This window comes from Gobius niger (assembly GCF_951799975.1).
Source record: "Gobius niger genome assembly, chromosome: 9".
NCBI lineage: Eukaryota > Metazoa > Chordata > Actinopteri > Gobiiformes > Gobiidae > Gobius > Gobius niger.
In genome coordinates, this window is record NC_136860.1 from 37,009,672 (window position 1) to 37,033,464 (window position 23,793).

Here is a 23,793-nt window from a genome sequence, read left to right on the forward strand (position 1 = left end):
AACTTCTGAAGGTCAGAATTGATCCAGGGGCCTCTTGGTTTTAAACCCAATGCTCTGCCCATGACACTATACAGGCACAGACAATGTTTTAGTCGAACAAAATAATATCTTATGAAACACCCGCACTCATGGTCTTAGGCTGAAACAATGTGTACAGTGGTCCATGTAAAATGAGAAAGCATAAGAAAAGTGTGAAGGCTGTGTTAGGACTAGCTCATTCACCAAAGACAACCTTGCTACTACTGAGATATAAGTCCATACAAACATGGGCCTGATGAGGGTGAGGGTTCTCTCAATTCTCAGGCCAAAATTAGGTCACAGCACCCCACTGGAGGAGAGGGATCATTTCCCCATTTTTCATGAGGGTGGGACCAGAAAGTACCAAGTCCAAAAGGAAAAAAAAAAAAGGGGATGGCTGGGATCGATCCATCAATCTCACATATAGGAACCCAACACTCCACCAATGGAGCTTCACAAGCTTAGTGAATTCTGCAGCCAATTTAACATTAATGTTATGAAAGACTGCACTTGTGTATTTGCAGAAAACTGACATTACAGCTTAAGCATTAATATATTTCATCTTTTTAATTAGGGTAAATTCCTCCAAAGATTTGATGAGAGGGTGCACCAGCCCAGCAGCACCCTCCATATAAAGAATATTTCGTTGAGAGCAAAATAGTACGAGGAACACACAGAGGGACGGACAGGAAACGGGTAAACTAAACTTCCTGTCACTATAAACTTTAGAAAAAGTTGATTTTGGAGGCAAAAACATGGAAATTGAAGCATCTTTCTGTGACAGAGGGGTAGTATAAATATGTATGTTGTGAATAAAGGAGGAAATTTGGAAAAATGACGAATTTCAGAGAAAAGTCTTACAGAGGCCACCATGCTGCCTGGCTAAGACCTCTGGCCATTTCCACGGAGGATGGGTGGGACCACTTAGAACCACTTAAAACCCACTTAAGGCCCAAAGGCGCGAGTGTGTGTCCAAGTTGGTGGAGGCTCTCCAGTATTTTTTTCAATTTTGCAGGTGGCGCTGTTGTGCCATTTTGCACGTCCCACATTGGACACTCACATTTTCGTAAATTTTTCACCAGACCGGATTTTTCGGTGATTTTTAAATGAGTTTTCGCGCACGTTCAGGGGGTGAAAATCCAGTTTTAAGAGGTGGAAAGAAAGAAAGAAAGAAAGAAAGAAAAATAATCGTTTTTTGCCAAAAAAAACCTAAGCCGTTGCCGTTACCACCACATGCTGTACACCGTTGGAAAGCTCTGACTAAGGCGCACAAAAAAGTTGGTCATTTTTTTCTGGCGTGTACGTGGAGCGCGCGGTTGGCCGCTGAAGCCTCCGGGAGGGCTTTTCTGCAAAAGAAAAACAACAATAGTCCCTACCGCCATGTATGGCGCTCGGGCCTAATAATACATTTTATTTGTAACGCACTTTTCATTCGGAGAATCTCAGAGTGCAACAAGACAACACACACATTAAAAACATCAACAATTAAAAGCTTTCTTAAAAAGGAACGGGGAGGCTGTTCCAAAGCCTCGGTGCAGCAGAACGAAAGGCTCTGTCCCCCGTGGTTCGGCGTTTGGTTGAAGGAACATGGAGGTGGAGGTACTGGATGACCTGAGGGTGCGGTTGGAGGGTTTCCGTGATATGAGTTCTTGTAGGTATTGTGGAGCGTGACCAGTGATGCATTTATGGGTGAGTAGAAGGATTTTGTAGTCGATCCGGGCAGAAACCGGGAGCCAGTGCAGTGAAAACAGAACGGGTGTGATGTGCTCATAATTCCAGGAGTTACGTTTCCCTTTTTACAGCGGGTCAGCGGCAGCAGCTCGGGGGGGTTTACGCAGCAGGTCTTTCCCGTGAATTCATGTGAGCGACAGAGCCTTTTGGTGCTTATTTTAGCGCGGGTGACGACCCCGTTAGCCCGACTGTGCTCTACAGAATACATGAACTCTACACTCACTGTGGACCAGTCGTAGAGCCTGCTGCTCTTCGCTCTTTATCCGATGATTCTCACTCGTCTGGTCATAGCGTCCATTTGGCAAAACTTAACCCATGACAAAAGGCCTGTCTGCACCTGTCCATCCAATAAATGCAGAGATGTCAATTTGAAACATTTGCTGAACATCACAGATATAAATATGAGAAAAAAATGTGTTGCATTTTTTCTGTCATTTTATGTCTTCATATAAAAATAAGGCATTTTGAGCATTAAAATGGCCAAAATTGCCTATATTTTGGGCAACGAAATCAAAATAATGAGCCAGATTCAATGTTATGGCTTTATTTTATTGACATATTAGTGACTAAGATTTTTTCAGAGGGGATTTTGGATATTTTGTTTAGTTTTTCAATAAACTAATCATCAGTGAAAAAATCTGTAAAAACTCAAATTCCGCCTGTTTTTTTGGTTTCAAAGCTGAATAAATCAGGCTAGGAAGTAAATATTATTTAATCCCTCTGAAAAAACCTTGTTGTGTCTCAGCCTGTAAAGTGTGGAGTCTGTGGGAGCTTCTATAAGGGCTCAGGCTCTGCCCGAGTGCGGCTTCTCTCATTCAGAGAAAACCAGCCCTGAAGTTTTGTAGCGAGTGCGCATGCTCGGCCCGTTCTTCCACTTTTCCGCTCCAGCGTCTCGTAGGAGGAAAAACACCATATTTGGGTGAAAGCGTCATCATGGGGCCCCTTAGCAGGACACGTGGATGTCAAATCTGTCAATATTTATGAATGAAAACCCGCGGGAAAGACGGCCTTTCTACTTCCGGGTCGCCCCCACCTCGCAGACAAAACATCAGAAAATAAACATCATCATTTTTATATCTGACATGAAAACTAAGATGTAAAGGGAGGAAAACAGATACAAATCTCCACTTCCACCACTGCGGGAAACATCAATACTTTCACCTAAAGTGTCTCGCCTTAAACGCTAGAGGTTTACAAGACAGGGTCAAGAGAAAATATATTTTTTTATTTAGTAAAAATCAGAAAGCTCAGATTAACTTTCTACAAGAAACACACTCAACATCTGCTGATGAAAAATTTTGGAATAATCAATAGGGGGACAACATTTATTGTAGCCATGGTACCTCGAGTAGCCATTTTACTAAATAAGTAAGTCAGACCTGTTCCCGGTGCGTGTTGGTCTCCTCAGGGCTGCCCTTTGTCACCGGTTCTGTTCATTACTTTTATGGACAGAGTTTGGGAGCCTCAGGATCTCATCTCTGCTGTTTGCGGATGATGTTGTTCTGTTGGACCTTCAGCTGCTCTGGTTTGCAGCCGAGTGTGTCGCGGCCGGGATGAGGATCAGCACCTCCAAATCTGAGGCCATGGTTCTCCTTCCCCTCTCCAGGTCGGTGGGGAGTCCTTGCCTCAAGTGGAGGAGTTCAAGTATCTCAGGTCTTGTTCTCAGTGAGGGACGGATGGAGCGTGAGATGGACGGACGGATCGGTGCGGCGTCAGCAGTGATGCGGTCGCTGTATCGGTCTGTCGTGGTGAAGAGGGAGCTGAGTCGGGGCAAAGCTCTCGATTTACCGATCGATCTACGTTCCCGCCCTCACCTATGGTCATGTGATCCTCACCTATGGTCATGTGACCCTCACCTATGGTCATGTGACCCTCACCTATGGTCATGTGATCCTCACCTATGGTCATGAGATTTGGGTCATGACCGAAAGGACGAGATCGCGAATACAAGCGGCCGAAATGAGTTTCCTTCGCAGGGTGGCTGGGGGTACCCTTTGAGATCGGGTGAGGAGCTCAGTTACCCGGGAGGAGCTCGGAGTAGAGTCGCTGCTCCTTCACGTCGAGCGGAGCAGCTGAGGTGGCTCGGGCATCTGTTCCGGATGCCTCCTGGTTGCCTCCCGCGGGAGGTGTTCCAGGCATGTCCTAGTGGGACAAGGCCTTGTGGAAGACCCAGGACACGCTGGTGGGACTATGTCTCCGAGCTGGCCTGGTGTGGCCTCGGGGTCAGAACAGCTGGAGGAGGTGAAGTCTGGGCGGCTCTGCTGAGACGCTGCTCCCGCGACCCGGCCCCGGATAAAGTGGATGAAAATGGATGGATGGATTTATTTAAAGTCTAATTAATATTTAATCGCCACAAAATTCAAAATATATATATTTTAAATAAACAGTCTATGTACAGAATTACTGGGGCAGCATTTTAAGGAAGGGGGCCCGGGGGGTCTTTTAAACATGAGCTGCTTTTCCTGCCGTCTGAAATATAAATATAAAATAATATTTTTATTTTTGTTAGTTTCTGGCAGTTTTTCTGTCAGTGGTTCCCCTGTAATGCCCCAGCCCCTGTATACTCGGATTCGCCCCTGCTCAAAGTAGATCCCGCGTAGCCTTCAGTCCCGCTGTCACTGGGCTGTGGCGGATGTGTAAAATAACCTCTAAATGCTGTAAACTTTGTGTGAACGAATTAAAACATGGAAAAACCCTGAGATTCCTGTAGATGAATCAGCTCTGACATGGTGGTTCTGGAGGCTCCGTCTGCGCTGTAGGTCCAGCCCATTGTTTCAAACGTTTTCCTGTCCGTAAATCTCCTCCTCTTCACTGTCTTTACAAAACTCTTAATGCATCCAAAGAAACACGTGGTATTTCCTCCTGCCTTTTAGCGCTGTATTGATTAGAAGTGCTGTGTCAGGAAACCGAACACGCATGAGGATGATCACCAAATGTAAACAAAGATGCGCCGCTTTTACAAATGAATCTTGATCTTTCGACAGTTTTACTCAAATAAATAATAACTATAAAGTCACAGCGAGTCATTGAGAGTCACTGGCCTCAAGTCCAAGTTAAGTCTCGAGTCACAAACAGCAAGTCCCAAGTCAAGTCTTTGTGGAGCTTTGTTCAAGTCAGTCTCCCACCTCTGCTCACAAAACACACAACGCTTTCTCCTCTGACAGATTTTAATCGATCATTTCAATTGTTTCTTTACAAAACAGCCTGTTCAGATGCCTGGAAATCTCCTTCATTTTGAGCCCGTATATGATGGGGTTGAAAAGCGGGTGATACAGCACGACTTGCACCGTCATGACGAGGCGAACGATCCTGGGAAAGTCCGCCTCGAGTTTCACCGTGATGACGTCGTAAGTCACCAGGCACGAGAAGTTGATCAGAACCAGCAGATGCGGGAGGCAGGTCTCCGCCGCCTTCTTCCTCACCTCCTTACCGCTCCGGGACGTGATCACCAGTATTTTCCCGTACGTGAACAGGATAAAACACACGGGAATGATCGTGACGTTGATCAGCACGAACACCCCGTAGACGGACACGGTTACAGAAGTGACACAGTGCAATTTCTGAATCATATTATTACAAAATATCCCCTTCAAATTAAAGCTGCACAGTTTCATGTCAGCGACTAATATATTGGGAACAGCTATTTGAGCGCTAGGAACAACCCAAGCCAAAACTAGAAAACCTCTCGCTTTGCTTTTCGTCATTATAGTCGGATATTGCAGAGGTTTACATATAGACACGTATCGGTCATAGGCCATCACTGCCAGAAGCATGAACTCTGATCCGTATAGAGAGTAGATCAAGAAACACTGCAACAAACAAGCCGGGTACGTGACAACCTGCTCCTCGGATAAAACATCGATCAGCATTTTGGGGTAGATGACGGTGCCGAAGAGGACGGAGTTGCACAGCAAAGCGGCGATGAAAACGTACATGGGTTCGTGGAGGTTTTGGTGCCTCCAGATGAGACACACGATGGTGACGTTGCTGCAGATGATGATGATGTAGACCGAAAACAACACGAAGAAGTACAAGAGCCGGTACTTTTCAACCTCCACAAATCCACCGATAGTGAGGTACGTGACATTTGAAAACATTCTCAGAGAGACAACAATAGTCGAGGAAGACGGCGAACCCACTTGAGAAAATGTTGAGCTTTCAAAGGACCTTAAACACACCATGAAGTCTAAGTAAACATGTACAGTTGACAAAGTGACTACATAGTAACATTAACTGTGAGCTCTCATTCACACAGTTCTTATATTCTCTCCAGGTCCCACAGTGCAAACGCATCATGTGGTTAAGTCACCATGATGAAAAAGCCACATGATGCAACTGAGCTTTGTAGTTTGAAACAGAACTCACTCCAGAGAAAACAAGGAATACTTTTACAAACTTTTCTCTCATAACTCACGACACGTGTCCAAAGTCATTGAAAGTGTTAAAACTTGAGCACAGTTTGTCTTTTTACATAGCAGAGCTGATCAATGAATCAATCACTGCAAAAAGTAATTAACTAGATCAGTATAAACATCTCAATTTGAGCACAATAATCCAATTTTTTGTTGTTTTGACTTGGTAAGAAGTTGTTGGGCATTTGTCCTGGATTATTTCACTTGTTCTGAGATGTTTCTGACTCGTTTCGATACATTTCCTCCTTATTTCAGGTCATTTTCTTTGCCAATGGGGAAAGAAAATTGGTCTTATCTCATTGGCAATTTTACTTTCTTATTTCAAGCGAGATTTACCCAAGAACTGGTCTGAAATGTCCTCAAACAAGCAAAGTGAACTCGGTCCGATCAGAAAAAGTGTCTAAATGAGTGAAAACCGCTCAAAACAAGAAACATTTCCTCAATTCAAGTCATTTAAGGCAATGCTTGATATTCACTTTTTGCAGTGATGATTTTGCCATTTTATTTCAGTGTTTCAAATTATTCAGGTCATTTTTAGTTCAGCCTTAGAAATGAAGCGTATTGATGAATGAAGAGGCTTTGGGGTCCGGACTGAAGCCTCTGGAGGTCCTGCTTTACGCCCTCAGGTCAGCGTTTTCACCTGTGATCCCACCAAATCGCTGTTCGAACTCATTCATCCCTTCTGCTTTACACTGCGCTCCAAATTATAATGCAAATTGTAAAAGGTAAAAAAAAAAAAACTCATGGATGGTTTTGTGTCTCGGGCTCTTTGAATCACTGACATTAATCTCACAGACCTGGGATGATTAGTTTTCAGGTTAAGCCCAGTTAAGGGAAAAACTACTGAAAAAGGATGTTCCACTTTATTATGCAGATCATCATTTTCAAGCAATATGGGAAAGAAAAAGGATCTTTCTGCTGAAGAAAAGCGTGAAATAGTTGAATGTCTTGGTCTAGGTATGAAAACCTTCGATATTTCATGAAAGATGAAACGTAATCCTTGAACTGATAAGAGATTTGTGGATGATTCAGACACACTCAGGTTTGTGCAGATAAAAGCAAAATGAGGACGGTTTCTGCCAGACAAACACATCAGATTAAGAGAACAGCAGCTACAAAGCAGCAGACAGGTATTTGAAGCTGCTGGTGCCTCTGGAGTCTCTGAACATGAAGGTGTCGGACCCTCCAGAGGCTGCAGTTGTGCATAAACCTTCTATCCGGCCTCCCCTAAACTGTTCACTGAAGCTGAAGCAGAAACGGCTGCAGTGGCTCAGAAATACATGAGACTCATTTTCAAACAGTCTTGTTCACTGATGAGGCCGTGTGACCCTGGATGGTCAGATGGATGGAGGAGTGGATGGAGGTGAATGGCCACAATGTCCCAACAAGGCTGTGACGTCAGTAAGGAGGGGGCGGAGTCAGAATCATGGTGAGAGAGCTGGTCGGCCCCTTTAGGCCCTTTAGGCTCCCTGAAGGTGTGAAAATGACCTTTACCTATGTGGCGTCTAGCGTGTAAATAAACTATGCCTTGGCTGAGGCTGGAAAATGTTTACTGGTGCTTTTATGCCAAATATGCCGTTTCCCTGTGGCTTCAGCCAGAGGAGCCTCCAGCTCCAGGCTGAGTGAGCCGCTGCCCCGCCCTCGCTCACTGCACCACCTGGGCAGCGCAACAGCCGCTCCCACATCAGCCGGCTGAACGTAGGCTCGTCTACTCGCTAACCCCGCTCCAACAGACGCACCGCTGAGGGCGATGAACCGCATGAGACATCGCGCTGACGCTGAGGTGAACGTTACACCACTTTATATTACCACAAGTTAACTTTTACTGCTCTTACTTCATAGCTAACGGCAGCGGCTAATGCATTAGCGCAACAAAGCTACGCTGACAGCGCGCAACTGTGCACGAGACTGAGCACAAAACTACTCCAAGCTTTGTGATGACAGTGGATTTCATATTTGACAATAACCGCATGAACCGTGAGAGCATCTATAAGCTAACCTATAAAGCTAACGGAGCTACATTTACTGTGAGGCTAAATCCTATGGGTACATTGACCGGGCAGGTGTGGCTCTGTGTGGTCAGTGAGGAGAGGGCGGACCTCTCCAGGTGGACGGTGTGGTCAGAGATGTTATGTTTCTAAAACTGAACGTGTCCAAAGAGCAACTATTCAAAAAGCCAAACCATTTGAAAGCTTTTAGTCGCTACTGTTGCCAGAAAAAAAACTGATACCATTTAATTTAGTATGGTATAGGGTGGCATAGTCTGCAGTGTATGTTTATATTTATGTTTATTTCTGTAAATAGTCAATACAATTTTAAAATCTATATTTAAAAATAAAAAATGTAACAATATTTGATCCTTTTTTAATATAATTCAAATAGAAGACAGTATCTTCTGATGTACAGAACCTGATTTGGAATTCCACATTATGTACAAATCCTTTACTCTGTTCACTCTGTGATGAAACTACCATTAGTAGAACCACATTTCTAAAACAAAATGAAAGTTTAGTGTTGAATTAATATAGTTGTCCATATGCTCTACAAAAAAGTGGATTGTTTGAGTTCATTAATCATAGAATCTACGTGTTCTGTTAAAAAACGTTGGCCGCGGCCCCGTGAACTGTCACCTTTTTCACTGTATCTGTGTTTGTCTCATGATGTGGACCCCCTCCTCCCCTGACCTCAGCCCTATTGAAAACCTTTGGAGCCTCAACAAAAAACACTTCTATGAGGGTGGGAGGCAGTTTTCATCCAGCAGCAGCTCTGGGAGGTTATTCTAACATCCTGTACACAAATCCAAGCAGAAACTGTCCAAAAACTCACAAGTTTAATGGATTTAAGAATGTTGAAGCTGCTTCACACAAGGGCTCCTCTGGTTAAATATAACTTGACCTGTTAAGATGTTTTTGATTGAAATATCTTCTGATTTCAGTAAATACGACCTCCTAATGCTACAAATACAACAAATGACCATTTTCAGTTAATTACAAGCTTTAAAATGCAGGCCTTTAACCTAATACAATAGACCTGAATGGTGTTAAGAAGCATTTAGAGCTGAAACAATAATATCTACGACTTTGCTGTTGTTTTATGAAGGGGCTTGAAATGCTGCAGTGATAAAACTGTTTTTGTTTTAATGTAAAATGCCATTTTAGCCTGTATTTACCTTCTGATTTAAAACTTAAAGCTAAATCCCAAATCCTTCCTGCATATTTACTGAAAGGCCTGTAATAGACTAATGTGTACAATATGTTTTGAATATGTATAATGTAATATATAATGGTATACAATACAATAAGACTGTGAAGTAACATGTGCAATAATCTCTGCATCAGCTGCACTTTATTAACTCTGAGTGATCTTCTTGAACGCCGTCTGTAACTAGTGAATTTCTCCTTTGTGAGATCAATAAAGGATAATCTTATCTTATCTTATATCTATTTTATAAAGATTTCATACATAATACAAAAAGACTATATCGCATCGGTATCGGCCACTATGAAATGTCACAATATCGGATCGGTAGCTCAGAAAAGTGGATCGTACAAATCTTAGACAGGCCCTACAGATTACCATATAGACTCTTCTTTTTTGCATATATTTGAGTTGTACGATGAAACAATTGATTTGCCATTGAAAGATCATATTTTATTTATAAAAAGATAGTTTACAAAGTGCTGAACAGCGTGTATTTACAAAACGGAATGGAATTAAGCCAGATTTCCCTTTGACCAGGCGGCGGCTGCTGAGTGAGAGGCGGAGAAGGAAAATGGCTCATTGAAATTAATAATTAGAGTAAAGTTTCCATTCATTGCGTCACAATCGCTCATCGTGTTTGACGGCGCAGAATATTCTCTGCAAATGTGTTGAGATTCTCTTCATTTTCAGCCCGTAGATGAAAGGGTTAAAGAGAGGGTGATACAAAATTAGCTGAAGACTCATAATGAAACGGCCGAGTTTAGGAAACTGTCCTTCGAATCGAGCCAATAACACGTCAAACGAACCCAGGCAGAAGTAGTTGAACAAAACTATCAAGTGTGGTAAACACGTGCGCATGGCTTTCTTTCTCACCTCCAAACCTCTTCTTTTTGTTATGATGAATATTCGTATGTACGTGAAACAGTTACAAATCGCAGGGATGAAAATTAAATTCACCATAACGTACAATCCAAACTTTTTCAATGCAGCGGATGGAAAACAGTGCAGTTTGTATGTTGTGCTGTTACAGATGATGCCCCTGGTGATGAAATTGCAAAGTTTCTTTTGACTCGCTGCTGTAATGAGTATAGCGACTTGCAAAGCCGGCACAGTCCAAGCTACTGTTAACAGCACGTTCACCCTGGATTTAGTCATAATAGTGGGATATTGCAGAGGTTTACATATGGCCAGATACCTGTCCAAGGCCATGAACATCAACAACCAAAACTCAGCCCCTCCAATGGCATAAATGATGTACCACTGAAACAGACATGTTGAATAAGTCACTACCTGCTTCTCAGACAAAATATCTACCAGTATTTTGGGATAGAAAGCAGAGCTGAACAGAATTGAGTTTAGTAACAAAGCAGCGATGAAAAAGTACATTGGTTCATGGAGGTTTTTGTGGATCCAAATGAGACAGACAATAGTGCTGTTGCTGCAGATGATGACGACAAAAGCGGAACAAACTATGACAAAATAGAGCGCTCTGTATTTTTCCAAATCCACATAACCATCAAGAGTAATATAGGTTACATTGAGCTCCATTAGAAACACACGTGATAAAAGTCATTCACACAGACGGCAGAATGACAGAGCCCCGAGTCAGACCGGACTTTTATACAGTGCATTTACTCTCAGAGGAAGCGGCGGCAGTGAGCGAGCCGTAAACAACTGGGAATGGGAAACACAAACTTTGGACTCTATCAAACTTGGATGGGAGTAACTTTTAACCACATCTGTGTTACGGCAGAAAATACATTAAAAAAAAGATGATTTTATGTGACAAAAAACAGCAAACTTAACAGCAATGTAGCGGCCATCTTGTGCCGCTGTAGCGACCGATGCGAAACCAGGAGCAGCATTTTCATCGATTAAACGGCATAATCTGAGACACACTCATTGTTTATGATCGGTTTCTTACTTCTCAGTCTCGTATCCCAGTCAGGATGTCATTTCTTTGAAAAACAGTGTCGTGTTGTTTAGCCGTGTTAGCATTGTTTCTCCATTCATTCCCAGGGTTCAGGGGTTAGCATTCATTGTATCACTGTCCCATGTTCAATAAATATTGGTCATGTCGTATTAAAAAGTACAGAAACATTGCTTTAAAGTCGGAAACAAATGTTGTATTTGATATAAATAGAAGTGAAGAGAAAATCCATGAACGAAAAATGTCTGTCTCCTATAAAACTGGAATACATAAATCAACATCGACATCCACACTGTAGTACCTTCACTTTACTGTGCGGATGTCGAACTACTCCTGGTATTATTACGCCTTACAATATAGTTCCCCCTTTTATCCACTTAGAAAATCCACATTGTTTCATTGTGTGTAATTATACTTTATCGTGTAACACTTCACGTAACCATATTTAAATGGAGAAAACGCGGAAGAGCTTGGTCCCTTCTATCTTCACCTGGTTTGGAGCTATACATGCATTTCCAATGACATCACGCATCGCTCCAGCGGCCATTTTGAATACCTTTCTCTGTGATTTTTACAGTTTGTCATGTCAACAGAGTGTCAGTCTGAGTCAGTGTTTAAGCTGCACAAGACGTTAGCATGCTAGTGGTTAGCAACTGCCAATGGTTTATTCAATCAACTGCCAATGGCTTCAACACAATAGAGTTCGGGAAAGTCTACAGTTACCATGGAGATCGGCCATCTTTGCAGCTGTTAGCATACATTTCCATTTACTAACATTAGCTAAAAACAGTTTATAAAGTGGAGAAAAATAGCCGTGGAACAGCTCCGTTAGCTGCTGAGACACTGCTGGTAAAAACATTTAACCCACTGTGGTGTCCAAGTGTTTTAATGTGAGCTGAGCTGTTGAAGCTAAATGCTAACCGGTAGCATGCTAACATCTTGAACACTGTCTCCCTGGTTTCTTCACATAAACGTGCGTCTCTGGGGCCGTGTTTTTACTGTTATCTTGAGCAAAGATTATGAGTTCATAAAAATGCCACAGTCAATCAGTTGTCTTTCATTTTCATACTAGAGTAGAGATACTGTTACATGTGGTAGTGCTACATAAGGCTACTTCGGTATTCAAAATGGCCGCCATAACAAAGGTCACATGACTGAAAGGCATGTATAGAGGAGAGAGGGAGGGGCTAAATGCTAACGCCGTCTGTGCTGTGTTTACGTGACTGAGGGCACGCGTGAAGACCAGACAGGTACACATGAACTCGTCTAAGCTCAGGTAAGAACATATCTCAGTGTGTAAAAACGGTGGCCTGTTCCTATTCCTAACTCATGCCCCTACAGGCCATAAGCGCCACTGCAGGTGTTTCCCACTCAAACTTGGCTATAAATACTGTTTAAGTGGTGCTAGCCTGCAGTTAGCTTTGCCCGTTAGCCTGCTAGCTCCTTCTTCGTGATTCCATTAGTGTGTATTGGTGACTCCGACTCGGAGGCAGGAATGTTGCAATTGTGGTTTTCTGGCCAGAGACACCAAGGGGAGATGAAAGACCCCCCAATCATCCCATTAACACTTGTATTTCCCCCACAGGGACTACGGAAAGGATTTATAAAGGTAAACACGTTACTTAGCATTGCTTTAAATAAATAAATACATGTAAATAAATTAACCTATAATAAATATTTTTGGTTTGAGGTAGCTTTATGGTGCTGCCTATGGTGTTTACACATAATGATGACAAGCCACACAATCTACATCACAAACTGTTGCCACATGTAAAGATTAATGGCACAAATTATTATGCACAGCTATAAATACTTTCCCACGGGCCACAATAGTCGAGTCCTGTCAGGAATCTGTTAAGACAGTCAAGAATAGGGCGAAAGTGGAAGATAAAGATACAGCATATATAAATAAAATCACTCCCAAACTAAACTATATAAAGCTGACTTCATTTAGGCCGTGCATATTGTGACAATCATAGGTTATTTAAACATTGAGAAACTGCACTGGTACCATAGAAATATATACATGGAAGAGGCATGCTGTCCCAGCTCATATCTCTTTACATAGAGGTGCTCAGTGGCGCATGACTCCAGTTTCGTCCGCCATAACGGCCCAAAGTGCCCGTATGACGCGTCACCTGTATCTATGCTCCCACGGCCCAAGTGGGTGAAAGCAGCGTGAGCACACGGCTGCCGACGAAGCCTCAGAGCGGAGCGGACGCCATTACGCAAAAAGTCAAATCTCTTAATATCATCGTTCTTTAAACACAAAATGTTTTTTTAAGGCCATTTCAGGCGAATAAGCTACCATGCTACGATGACTTTGGGGGTTAGTTTGTCAGTGCGGGGCTTAAAAAGCTCGTTTAGCCGCTCTTGGAACAACCGGGCGCTTAGCGGCCCTTCAGACGTACGTAACCGCGCTCATGAACTCACGCTCGGTCACTTTTCTGGGAAGTTTCGTAAGTGCTGGAAGTCTTGATATTGTGATAGAATTGATAAAAATCGAGTTGTTACTTCACTGTATTTGCTTGTATAACATCACAACTAGAATTGTTTGGCTGAAATACAAAGAATGAGCACTGCAAAAGTGTTTTATATTACATTTTCATTGGTAAAATGTGAGATTGTTTTTTATATAGCATTTATCTGTACTGTACTGTACTGTACTGGATCCAGGACAGATGCGGAAATCATGCATTTTTTTCTGTTTCATTCTACTTACACAAATAATGGTGTAAGTACATAAGTACATTAAATGCTGCTAGTATGTTTTTAATTAATAAAACAGTTACAGGTTATTAGTGCCATTATTTAATTTTCAGAAATGAGTTTAATAACATGTAGACTAGTTGTTTCTTATTACCCATAATCCAATGCTATAAACACATGCTATATTCATCATACAAACGTATTTAGTTTTTGGTAAAAACGTAGAGAAACATAAAGTTACTTGAGATGTTTGTTAGTTGTCGTTTATCCTTGTTTTTAGTCCAGTTCATTTGTTTTGCTCAGACTTCAGTCGCTAAATCACACGAGGGAGAATCTGCTCGTTCATGAGTCATCACGCACACGCTCGTGCACGTCTACGGCCCGGGTGACGTCACGTCATTAGAAAACCTTTAAAAATTTATTTTTGATGCTTTACAATTTTTTTTACAAAGAAAAAAAGTCCATGTCCTTAAAAATAGTAATTTTAAAGAAATATATTTCCCTCAGTCTGAAACTCCAGATGCCTGTGGACCATTTTACAGGCTGCTCCTTTTACATGAGTGTCTATGACAAAAAGGGCTTTTTGGGCTGCTGGCTGCAATACCACGGCCTGACACTAGCACGTACTGGAGACGGGTGTAAAGGGCGGACCCCCCCACTGACTGGTACAGGCGCTCCCTCCAGCCTGCTGCTGCTCTCTGCCCTCCCCATCGCCGCAGGTTTTCTATCAACTTTAGCGCAAGGGCGAGAGAAAACAAGGTTTCCTAGACAAAGAATGCTCTCACGCTGCATTACGAATCATCACGAAAGGACACGCTCTGCTGAGACCTCCACGGATTGAGTGTGAATTCATTCTTAGATTTTGGCCAAAAAAATCCTCCACAAACGTCACGAACCAATGCACTCTGTTAAGAACCGTATTGAGATGTGTTAAAGGGGGGGTATTATGCAAAATGGACTTTTTCCAGCTTTCCATCATGTTATTCTGTCACTCCCTCATTAAAAACATGGCTGAAGTGTTGCCTTGGCACATTCACGTATTTCTGAGTAATCTGTAAAAACTCTGATGGCGGCCATTTTAGGGATAGGTTTGCCTGAGTCCTCCTAGGAACGCCCCCACCTCCTGGAGACGCCTCCGAGCTTTGGTCACCAGCCGAGTAACCAGCGGATGTGGTGGACGACAAAGGCACTACCTCGGGCCACCTGGTGGTCCGATCCACCATAGTAAACAGATGCGTGAAACCAGAGGGCCAACCAGATCCACGTGCACATGGTCGAAACGCCTGGCTGGAATCGGAAAAGGTTCCAAAGGGGTTTTGGTATGCCGGTGCACTTTGGCGCGCTGACATGCAGCGCAAGATGCCGCCCACCCCCTTAACGTCTTTGCGTAAACCAGGCCAAACAAAACGGGAACTGACCAGCTTCACCGATGCCCGCACACCCGGGTGTGAGAGAGAGTGAACAGAGTCAAAAATGCGACGGCGCCAACCTGCTGGAACCACAGGACGAGGCCGTCCAGTAGAAACGTCACACAGGAGGGCCGAACCCCCTTCTCGCAGTACCTGCTCCTCAAGCTTAAGGCCTGTACCAACGGAGCGAAGGGCCAGGATATCCGCGTCACCAGGCTGCTCGGCAGCCATCTCAGAAAAATCTGTCCCAAGAAGCACAGGGCAAACACGGGATAGACATTCCGCGACGGAGTTGGACTTTCCCGCGACATGCCGTACATCAGTGGTAAATTCAGAAATAGCAGCTAAGTGACGAGCCGACCAGGGTTCCGTCACCTTAGACATTGCAAACGTGAGCGGTTTATGGTCCACGTAAGACGTAAAAGAACGTCCCTCCAGCAAAAACCGAAAATGCCAAAAAGAGCGCCAACAACTCATGGTCAAAAACGCTGTACTCGCTCGCAGTCCCGCACCTTGCGGCTAAAAAACGCAAGAGGCTGCCATGCGTCTGCCACCCGCCTCTCCACAACAGCCCCAACCGCTAAATCAGAAGCGTCGGTAGTCAGGGCAATCGGAGCCTCTGGATCAGGGTGAGCGAGGAGAGCTGTACTGGCTAACGCAGACTTAGCCCCATCAAAAACAGCAGTCCGTTCCGGTGTCCAGACGACGGCGTCCGTAGCTTTCCTCGAACGCAAAGCATCATAAAGCGGCTGAAGGAGGTGGGCAGCGCGAGGAATAAAGCTATTGTAAAAATTCACCATGCCCAAAAACTCCTGTAAGGCCTTGACCACAACTGAACGAGGAAAATCTGCCACTGCCTGGACCTTGGTAGGCAAGGGGACTGCACCGTGCACGGAAATGCGATGACCTAAAAAATCGATCACCGGAAACCCAAACTGACATTTGGCAGGGTTGACTATCAGGCCATGAGTGTCCAAACGCTAAACTTCCCTAAGAAATAATGAAAAAGCTGTTTTACAAATTAAAATCACGCTGTAAGACATTACATTACAGACGTCGAGCACTTCAGTTCCGCTGTGACGACACAATTGAGCAGGTCAGTCGTTCACCAGGAGAGGGCGGAGCCTCAGAGAGCAGGAGGGCGGAGCCTCAGAGAGCAGGATTCAGGAGGATTACTGAGAGCTGCGTGAATGAAGCCACAAACCACTCTGGGGGTGTTTTTGATGAGGAAATAGCAAAACAACATGGCTAAAAGCTCCAAAAAGTCGATTTGGCATGATATAGGCCCTTTAAGGTGAACGCTTCCAACCGGATCTCAATTGTGAAAAGAGCCGGATCTTTTTTTCACTCAATTTTACCCAGAACTTCCAAGAACGAACACAAGAATGTTTCTGTGGAGTTTGTTCTCCCCGTGTCTGCGTGTCCACCACTAAAAACATGTACAATAGGCCAGGGTGAATGAGAGTGTGTTTGAGAGTGTGAGTGGAAATTAGCCTATGGTGCCTCCATGTCCAGTATGTGCATTAACATCAACTGTCCCGACCAAAGAAACAAAATAAACTTGTCTCCCAGAAAAGAGCCGTGAAGCCCATCACTATTTTGAACCTCTGTGGTTTTCTTTTCTAACTCTTTAGGCCACAATTAGACTTTGTTTGAAGATTTATTCAGCAATTTTCTTTAGGGATGGCCGATATTTGTCATTTTTTCACCTATTGGTATCGGTCCGATATGGGAAAATATCGTCCGATATATATTTTTTTCTTTTAATTATTTACTGCACCGTAATGTCATAGCGCACCTGAATGCAGCAGCAGTGTAGACGGGCTACACTGACCTGACTGGGGCAACAGTTTATTCAAATTATCTGAAATAAACAGTGGGTCCTAAAAATAAAGAACCTCCAGCATAAATTCACACGTCTCCAAAAGAAAGTATGTTTTTACTAAGTTTAAACAAAGTGGACACTTTGACACCACAGAGATGCAGAGCCACAAGTTACTGCTGAAACAAACTGGACTAAATCTGCCTCATGGACATTATATGGAGTCAGGAAAAACATGAACCATTTTCTGATGGATTATTTGTCGCTACATCTGAGGTGAGTGTTGTAAAAGTTTCTCCGTCCTGACGCCAGATTTATAACTTTGTTTGTTAGCGCTAGCATAGCTGCTAACAGGCTAAAGGCTACAACACGTAAACATGACCTATCTGTCATCATGTAGGTGTAACTACAGTGATGATAATGTAGGTGTAACTACAGTGATGATAATGTAGGTGTAACTACAGTGATGATCATGTAGGTGTAACTACAGTGATGATCATGTAGGTGTAACTACAGTGATGATCATGTAGGTGTAACTACAGTGATGATCATGTCTGTATTCATGTTTACTCTGCCCACCTTTGTCATGTTACTGACCCGTGAAAACGAGATGTTATGTCTCATTTCCGTGCATATTTAATTAGACGCATTAGCATCGTTAGCGCATTTACCATTGAAAACAATGCAGTTCAAAGCTCATGCTAATCTTGTAAATCTACTGTTTGCGTTTGCCAACTCTAAATCTTTACATTCTGGCCTCATAAGTTCAGTATAAGGTTCTGTTAAAGTGACATGATGATATGTTTTGCAGTTCCAAAGCTTCATACAGAGCTGTGTGTCCTCAGATGTAATTAAAGTTAAAACATGTAGCTTAAACAACATGATAGGCGACATGTTTAAATAAAAAATACAATCAATAGTAGCCTAGCATATTCCCAGTGTCAGTGTTTCCCATTACTCAGACCTACTTATTATTATACTTTCACCCATGTCCTCTGTTAAATATTTAGCCAAAATCCAAATGACATTTCACTCCAACATTGCATTTGGTCTTTTTAATATTTTTCTAATAAAAGGGATTGTTTGTTTCATCCTGGTGTGTGAGACGTGTCCCGGGCATAAGCACAAGACATTCCAATGATGGAACAATTTACAAACTTTACCACATTTGAGTAAACCTTTCTATTGATTTTTAACGTTGAAATAAATATCGGCAAATATCGGATATCGGCCACAGCAGCGAGGCAAATATCGGATATCGGTATCGGCAGAAAATTTTCATATCGGAGAGAACTGTGCACGACTGTTTCTTTTCATCCCGCTCCTAAACTGGAGTCCACCAGTCGGATATGAGATTGTATTGCGGGTATTTGTAGCTTCAAACCGTTTATTAAGTGTGAAGACGTTTAGAAATTGACACACACACATTCAAAAGTGGAGAATTCAGGTTTCTCATTACCTGGAAATAGTTTTATTCTTAATGGACAAAACGGAATATTAAAAAACTCCGGATAATAACACCCTCACACCCTTTATCGAGATGTACAAACTTCCTCTGAGCAAATAGATCTGTTATTTCCGCTTCACGCACGGGCAGAGCAGCTTCTGTATGTGTCTGTTGATTCCCTTCATCTTGAGCCCGTAGATGACCGGGTTAAGCAGCGGATGGTACATGATCACCTGCAGGGTCACGACAAACCGCACAGTTTTACTAGATTCCGTCTGGATCCGCACTAAGAGAACGTTTTGTTGTGCCGAAGCTCCCAAACATTAAAGGGATGTTTCAGGATGTTTGACATAGGGCCTCGTTTCCTCGTTATCCAGAGTGTTGCTGATTTCTGGAGATGTTTTTTTTAGTAATTCATGCAGTTCTTATGTTTGAAGAGTTTCGTGGCGCTAGGCTAATGCAAGGCAAAAAAATATCTCTAGAAATCAGCAACACTCTGGATAACGAGGAAACGAGGCCCTATGTCAAACATCCTGAAACATCCCTTTAAGCTCCTAAACCGGAGTCCACCAGTCGGGTTTAAGATTGCATTAATCCCAGGGACATGCAGGTGTTTGTAGCTTCCAGTTATGGCAGTTTTCTGGAAGGTGTTTATGTAACTGGGGGAAACTCAAGCCCTGTTTATGATGAAATAAAGAATCACAGCGCTTTGTGTTGAAGCTCTGTATTGAAATGATAGTTTTGAACACAACACAGTGGAAACATTAGGAGCATTAAAGCATTGTTGCAGGGCTCGTGCTTTTGAACGTCCACTTTTTGTCCATCCACCACATCCTGATCTGCGACAGACGACCGCGGCGCTGGGGGAAGGTTCAAGTCAGGACTGGTGGAGAGAGCGGCGCTGATGGAGTTCACCCACAGCTTCTTGTGAGGTTTTCCATCACGAAAGCATCCGTTGAAAACCAGCAGCCTTTAAACAAGAGATCTCCAACCAGTAGCTTTAAACTCATCAGGGGGTGAGGGTTAGGGTTAGGATTAGGAACGGCAAATGTCAAGTAAATTGTGTTTCTCTCACACAGATCTTACAGAGCTTTAGAAACTAGAAGGTCTTGGCTTTCAAATGAGGCATCACACTGGCACATAGGCTGTAAGCTCTCCTGTCGATACGCTTTGAGATTTAGATATGCATCATTTCTAACCCTAACCCTAAGGTAGTAACAGGTTAAAGGGAGCTCGCCAGACACTTTCTACATCTCTATACGCTTAATAAAACATTTATTAGAAGCCTTTTCTGTTTCTCTGAACATGCTGAACACAATCTGCAAACACACAACCGAGAAATAGTGTCTATGCTCAGGGTTTATACAGGCAGAAGCAAGTCAAATATATTGCCTTTAACATTTCATCAAACAGAGGGATGAGAATTGGACAGAATGGGAAACATTTGAGAATATTGACATTTTCAGTTCACCTAAACAGTAAAACATTGTTGAGAGATGTCATTCCTTTCCATATGAATCAGTTATTTAGGCTTCACGCACGGGCAGAGCAGTTTCTGTATGTGTCTGTTGATTCCCTTCATCTTGAGCCCGTAGATGACCGGGTTAAGCAGCGGATGGTACATGATCACCTGCAGGGTCACGACAAACCGCACAGTTTTACTAGATTCCGTCTGGATCCGCAGTAAGAGAACGTCGTACGCGCTGAACACGGTGAAGTTGATCAGAACCAGCAGATGTGGGAGGCAGGTCTCCATCGCTTTCCTTCTCATGTCTTTGGAGCGTCTCGCCAAGAAGAATATCCTGGAATACGTGTAAAGTACGAACAGCACGGGGAGGATGACGACGTTGGTGAAGACGAACATGCCGTACGTGGTTAATGCGGTGGAGCCGGTGCAGTAGAGCCTGTAAACGCTGCTGTTACAGATGAGCCCTTTGAAAAGGAAACGGCAAAGCTTTTTCTTTACATTCAAACACAGAGCGACTGTATTCTGGGAGAAAGGAAGCAGCCACGCCAGAGCCAAGAGAACGCACACTTTGGTCTTTGTCATGATGGTCGGATATTGCAGGGGTTTGCAGATAGACACATATCGATCATACGCCATCGCTGTCAGAAGCATGAACTCACAAGCGCCTAAAGTGTAATAGGTGAACCACTGGAAGAGACAGACCGGGAACGACACCACCTGCTTTTCGGACACAAAGTCGATCATGAGTTTGGGGTAGATCGCAGAGGCGTAAACGATGGAGTTCACCGACAAAGCGGCGATGAAAACGTACATCGGCTCGTGTAGGTTCGGGTGAGTCCAGATCAGGGATATAATCAGGGTATTGCTGCACAAGGTCAGTAAATAAGCTGCAAACATGATGACGAAATAAAGATGACCGTATTTGGACACTTCCACATAACCCTCGATTGTTATGAAGTGCAAAGAGCTCGACCTGTTCTCCATCAAAGGCCTGAACTGGTCTCCTCGTCTGTGACTCTCCCAGAAGTGTCACACACCTCTGTGGCCTCCGGCTCTTTATAAGTGCCTTTACATGAACCTGCCGACTGGTGATGTAATGTGCACGACCGAGCGGCTCTTTAAGGTGAACGCTTCCAACCGGATCTCAATTGTGAAAAGAGCCGGATCTTTTTTTTTTCAGTCAATTTTACCCAGAACTTCCAAGAACGAACACAAGAATGTTTCTGTGGAGTTTGTTCTCCCCTTGTCTGCGTGTCCACCACTAAAAACATGTACAACAGGCCAGGGTGAATGAGAGTGTGTGTGAGAGTGTGAGTGGAAATTAGCCTATGGTGCATCCATGTCCAGTATGTGCATTAACATCAACTGTCCCGACCAAAGAAACAAAATAAACTTGTGTCCCAGAAAGAGCCGTGAAGCCCATCACTATTTTGAACCTCTGTGGTTTTCCGTTCTAACTCTTTAGGCCACGATTGGACTTTGTTCAAAGATTTATTCAGCAGTTTTCTTTAGGGATGGCCGATATTTGTCATTTTTTCACATATTGGTCCGATATGGGAAAATATCGTCCGATATATATTTTTTTCTTTTAATTATTTACTGCACCGTAATGTCGTAGCGCACCTGAAAGCAGCAGCAGTGTAGACGGGCTGCACTGACCTGACTGGGGCAACAGTTTATTCAAATTATCTGAAATAAACAGTGGCTCCTAAAAATAAAGAACCTCCAGCATAAATTCACACGTCTACAAAAGAAAGTATGTTTTTACTAAGTTTAAACAAAGTGGACACTTTGACACCACAGAGATGCAGAGCCACAAGTTTCTGCTGAAACAAACTGGACTAAATCTGCCTCATGGACATTATATGGAGTCAGGAAAAACATGAACCATTTTCTGATGGATTATTTGTCGCTACATCTGAGGTGAGCGTTGTTAAAGTTTCTCCGTCCTGACGCCAGATTTATAACTTTGTTTGTTAGCGCTAGCATAGCTTCTAACAGGCTAAAGGCTACAACACGTAAACATGACCTTTCTGTCATCATGTAGGTGTAACTACAGTGATGATAATGTAGGTCTCACTACAGTGATGATAATGTAGGTGTAACTACAGTGATGATCATGTAGGTGTAACTACAGTGATGATAATGTAGGTGTAACTACAGTGATGATAATGTAGGTGTAACTACAGTGATGATAATGTAGGTGTAACTACAGTGATGATAATGTAGGTGTAACTACAGTGATGAGGTTGCTATGGCGCCGGCCCTAACTGGCAGCTAGTTACGTTGGCTCTGTTACCTCTCTTACACTTTTTGCTTTTATCTTTATTTATAGACGTGTTTTTTATTTTTTATTTTCATCAAGTAGACTAGACATTGTGCATTTGTGCCCAGGGGAAGCTGTTTTTTGTTGCACTTTCCCTTTTATTTGCGATGTCTTCGGCATTTTGAGATCTGCGTCTCCTTCTTGTTGTTCTCGTTGCCACGGTGACACACACGGTCCTCTTGTTTATTCACGAGAGCAGCTCCTCGGACTCAAGGACTCACCTCTCATGCATGTGGAGAGGCCGGTGATCCCCACCGAGATACGCAGGAAACGCAGAGGCTGCAGAGGTGGACGCAAGAGGAGAAGATGGCTACCCTCAGTCATCCTGGGTAATGTACGCTCCATCTCGAACAAGACCGAGGAGCTGGCCGCACTAACCCGACATCAGAGGGCTTATCGGGAGTGCGGACTGATGTGCTTTACGGAGACGTGGCTGAACGGGAATATACCGGACTCTGTGGTTTCCCTGGACGGATTTAAACTGGCGCGCGCAGACCGGTGTGTGGAGGGGAGCGGGAAGAAGAAAGGCGGGGGAGTAGCTGTGTTTGTGAATGAGAGATGGTGCCACCCCGGCCACGCGCACGTGAAAGAACAGATATGCACCCGGGACCTGGAGATGATCGTCGTCAGCATGAGGCCTAGGTATCTACCGAGGGAGTTTTCACACATGGTCGTGTTGTGCTTGTATATCCCCCCCTCGGCCGACGCCGCCGCAGCCTGTGAGCGCATCCACAGTACCGTGACCCAGACCCAGATGCGTCACCCCCGCGCCCTGCTGCTCATCACCGGTGACTTTAATCACGCCTCTCTTTCAGCCACTATCCCCACACTCACGCAGTATGTTAAGTGCCACACAAGGAACAATAAGACCCTGGACCTTCTGTATGCTAACGTGAAGGGCGCTTACACCTCTGCCCCCCTCCCCCCGCTCGGACGCTCAGACCACAATCTCGTCCTACTGCGGCCGGATTACACACCCAAGGTGCGAAGAGAGCCAGCACAGAAGAGGTCTGTGAAAGTGTGGAGTGAAGAGGCTGAAGAGAGACTTAGGGACTGTTTCCAGACCACAGACTGGAACATGATCTGCAGCTCTCATGGAGATGACATCGACAGCCTGACCCACTGCATCACAGACACATCAACTTCTGTGTGGAAAACACTGTACCAACCCGGAAGGTACGGTGTTTCTCCAACAACCACCCCTGGGTGACCCCTGAACTTAAAGCCCTCCTGAACCAAAAGAAAAGGGCTTTCAACTCAGGGGACAGAGAGGAGCAGAGGAGAGTCCAGCATGAACTCCAGTGGAGGATCAGGAAGGCC

At 43.8% G+C, this 23,793-nt stretch overlaps 4 protein-coding genes across 4 annotated transcripts in view; 1 reads left to right on the forward strand and 3 right to left on the reverse strand.

Moving 5' to 3' along the window:
* Positions 1–23,793, forward strand: part of LOC306968079 (NACHT, LRR and PYD domains-containing protein 5-like) — a 429,270-nt gene that overhangs the window by 206,509 nt on the left and 198,968 nt on the right. The gene's annotated exons all lie outside the window — the stretch shown is intronic.
* LOC306968351 (olfactory receptor 11A1-like) lies at positions 4,917–5,846 on the reverse strand (the record flags this gene model as incomplete). Its single annotated transcript, XM_079563694.1, has 1 exon — positions 4,917–5,846. The coding sequence occupies one exon, from the start codon at positions 5,844–5,846 to the stop codon at positions 4,917–4,919; it is 930 nt and encodes a 309-aa protein (XP_079419820.1).
* On the reverse strand, positions 9,981–10,910 carry LOC306968352 (olfactory receptor 2K2-like; the record flags this gene model as incomplete). The annotated part of the gene is made up of 1 exon (XM_079563695.1): positions 9,981–10,910. One exon carries the CDS (start codon positions 10,908–10,910, stop codon positions 9,981–9,983), a length of 930 nt encoding a protein of 309 aa, XP_079419821.1.
* LOC306968353 (olfactory receptor 6N2-like) lies at positions 18,805–20,960 on the reverse strand (the record flags this gene model as incomplete). Its single annotated transcript, XM_079563696.1, has 2 exons — positions 18,805–18,912; positions 20,217–20,960. 2 exons carry the CDS (start codon positions 20,958–20,960, stop codon positions 18,805–18,807), a joined length of 852 nt encoding a protein of 283 aa, XP_079419822.1.